Source organism: Onychomys torridus, chromosome 3 (genome assembly GCF_903995425.1).
Source record: "Onychomys torridus chromosome 3, mOncTor1.1, whole genome shotgun sequence".
NCBI classification, from domain to species: domain Eukaryota; kingdom Metazoa; phylum Chordata; class Mammalia; order Rodentia; family Cricetidae; genus Onychomys; species Onychomys torridus.
In genome coordinates, this window is record NC_050445.1 from 34919602 (window position 1) to 34921959 (window position 2358).

The window sequence follows — 2358 nt, forward strand, 5'->3', positions numbered from 1 at the left end:
GAGTTTGATTAAGAGACCTTGCCCCCATGAATAAGGTGGAAGAGAAATACAGAATTATTCCCAACATCAGTCTTGGGCCTTTATATGCACATTCTTTCTCTCTCTCTCTCTCTCTCTCTCTCTCTCTCTCTCTCTCTCACACACTCTCACACACACACACACACACACACACACACACACACCCATATACATATAAACATGTATACATACACCACATAAAGAGGGAAGAAATGGAAAGGGAAAAAATGTGGGGTAAAGAGGCTGGGATTGAACTCGGAGCCTTGCAAATGATGAGCATGCACTTGTAATTAGAATGAACTAGAAATGGGATGCTCCTGGGGACAGTTACCACTGCCACCTTCTCATCCTGTTACCCCCTCAGCCTGCTCTCCTTGTGAATAAGACCACAAATAGACGAGAAAAAAATTAAAGAGAAGATTTTATTTTGAGCCCAATGCTGTGACACTTGAGGTCAGTACATGGAAGAAGACCTGCTTGGCTCTATTGCCAGAAAGAGTGTGGCAAGTATGGGACATGCAGACGTAATCTGCACCAGTCACAACACAGATAACTTCCAACCACAAGCCTTATGTAATGACCAATCACAAATTCTAATTTTCATGAACCACAAGCTTTCTGTGGAGTCGGGAAGGTCAGGAGTGTGTCCCCTCCTCGTGGTATGAGTAAAACTAGTCAGAGTGATCAGGGTCACCTAGAGTTCTAGAATGTTTGGAGAGAAGTCCTGCAGAGCCAGTGTACCTTGTCTGGAATGCTGGTGACTGCGTAAGGCCTTCTGAAACCTAACTCATGGCCAGCAGAGGAGACAGCAGTATTCCTGGCATCCGAAGGGTGGTTTCTTCACAGTGTCTATGAAGTGTTCAAACCAGCTAGGACGCTGTGATGATAGTCAAGCTGGTTGCAAAGACAAGGGCTGGTTTGTTGATAGCTTTCTGCTCACAGTAGCCAGGCACTTCAACGTTCTCTGGGGCAGGAGCTGTGGCTTGGTGGTGGAGTGCTTGATCAGCTTATGCTCTGCCATGGGTTCCATTCCCAGCACCAACAAAGCACGGATCTGTGGACTGTATGGACTGTAACTTGCAAACCTGTACTCTCAGCTCTGAGTTTACAGAGCAGTTCCTGTCTTAGCCTTCATAAGTCAGGTTTTTAGGGCAGGGCCTGGAAAGAGGGTTTAGCAGTCAAGAGCAGTCACTGATCTAGCTTGAGAACCAGAGTTTGGTTCCCAACACTGACATCAAGCCACTCACAACCACTTACAATGACAGCGTTAGGGGATCTGATGTCATCCTCTGGCCTCCACTAGCATTAGCATGCATGTTTGCAGACACTAACATACTCACATATACATAAGGCAAAATTAAATTTTCTTTATAAAGGAACTTCAAAGCTGGGTGGTGGTGACACATGCCTTTAATCGCAGCACTCAGGAGGTAGAGGCAGGTGGATCTCTGTGAGTTCAAGGCCAGCCTAGTCTACGGAGCAAGTTCCAGGACAGCTGAGGGCTACACAAAGAAAATTTGTCTTGAAAAACAAAAATAGGTGGATAGATAGATAGATAGATAGATAGATAGATAGACAAAAAAGGATCTTCAAAAATATAAGCCAAAAATGGGACAAAATTTAATACTGATAAATACTTTAAATCAAAACTGGTTTAAAAAAAAAAAAAAAAAAGCGCTCTCCGGCTTGGGCTTTGGTTCGGCGACATGGCTAAACGCATCAAGAAGGTCAGGATCGTCGGGAAATACGGGACCTGCTGTGGTGCCTCCCTCTGGAAAACGGTGAAGAAAATTGAAATCAGCCAGCACGCCAAGTACACCTGCTCCTTCTGTGGCAAGACCAAGATGAAGAGACGAGCCGTTGGCATCTGGCACTGTGGTTCCTGCGTGAAAACAGTGGCTGGTGAGGCCTGGACCTACATGACTTCTGCCGTCAGAGTGAAGTCTGCCATCAGAAGACTGAAGGAGCTGAAAGACCAATAGAAGTATACCATTTGAGACCTGCCTGTGCTCTAATAAATGGGTTAATTTACGTAAATAAAAATTTTTAAAAAGCCAGGACATGCAATTGCTATTTTTATATGCTACCTTGATTTCTAGGTACAAGAAGGAATTCCCAGGTATTAATTTCAAAGAATCTGGATTAATGAAAGATTTCTGAAACTTTTGCTGCCTTATTATATGCTACTGAGTTAAGCTGTGACTCTGATATCACAGGCAGGAAAGGAAGTGTGTTCTAGACAAACACATCCCTGCCAAAGGTCTGAAAATACTCAGACATTCCCCCGGTAGTGTTTTGCAATTCTTTGTATGTTGCATTTTTTCCCTTGACAAAGACCCT

General features: G+C 44.1%; 1 protein-coding gene across 1 annotated transcript; it reads left to right on the top strand.

Moving 5' to 3' along the window:
- Positions 1-1724: 1724 nt before the first annotated feature.
- Positions 1725-2000, top strand: LOC118580827 (60S ribosomal protein L37a-like). The gene has a single exon (XM_036182808.1). The coding sequence runs from the start codon at positions 1725-1727 to the stop codon at positions 1998-2000; it is 276 nt and encodes a 91-aa protein (XP_036038701.1).
- The last annotated feature ends 358 nt before the right edge of the window (positions 2001-2358 follow it).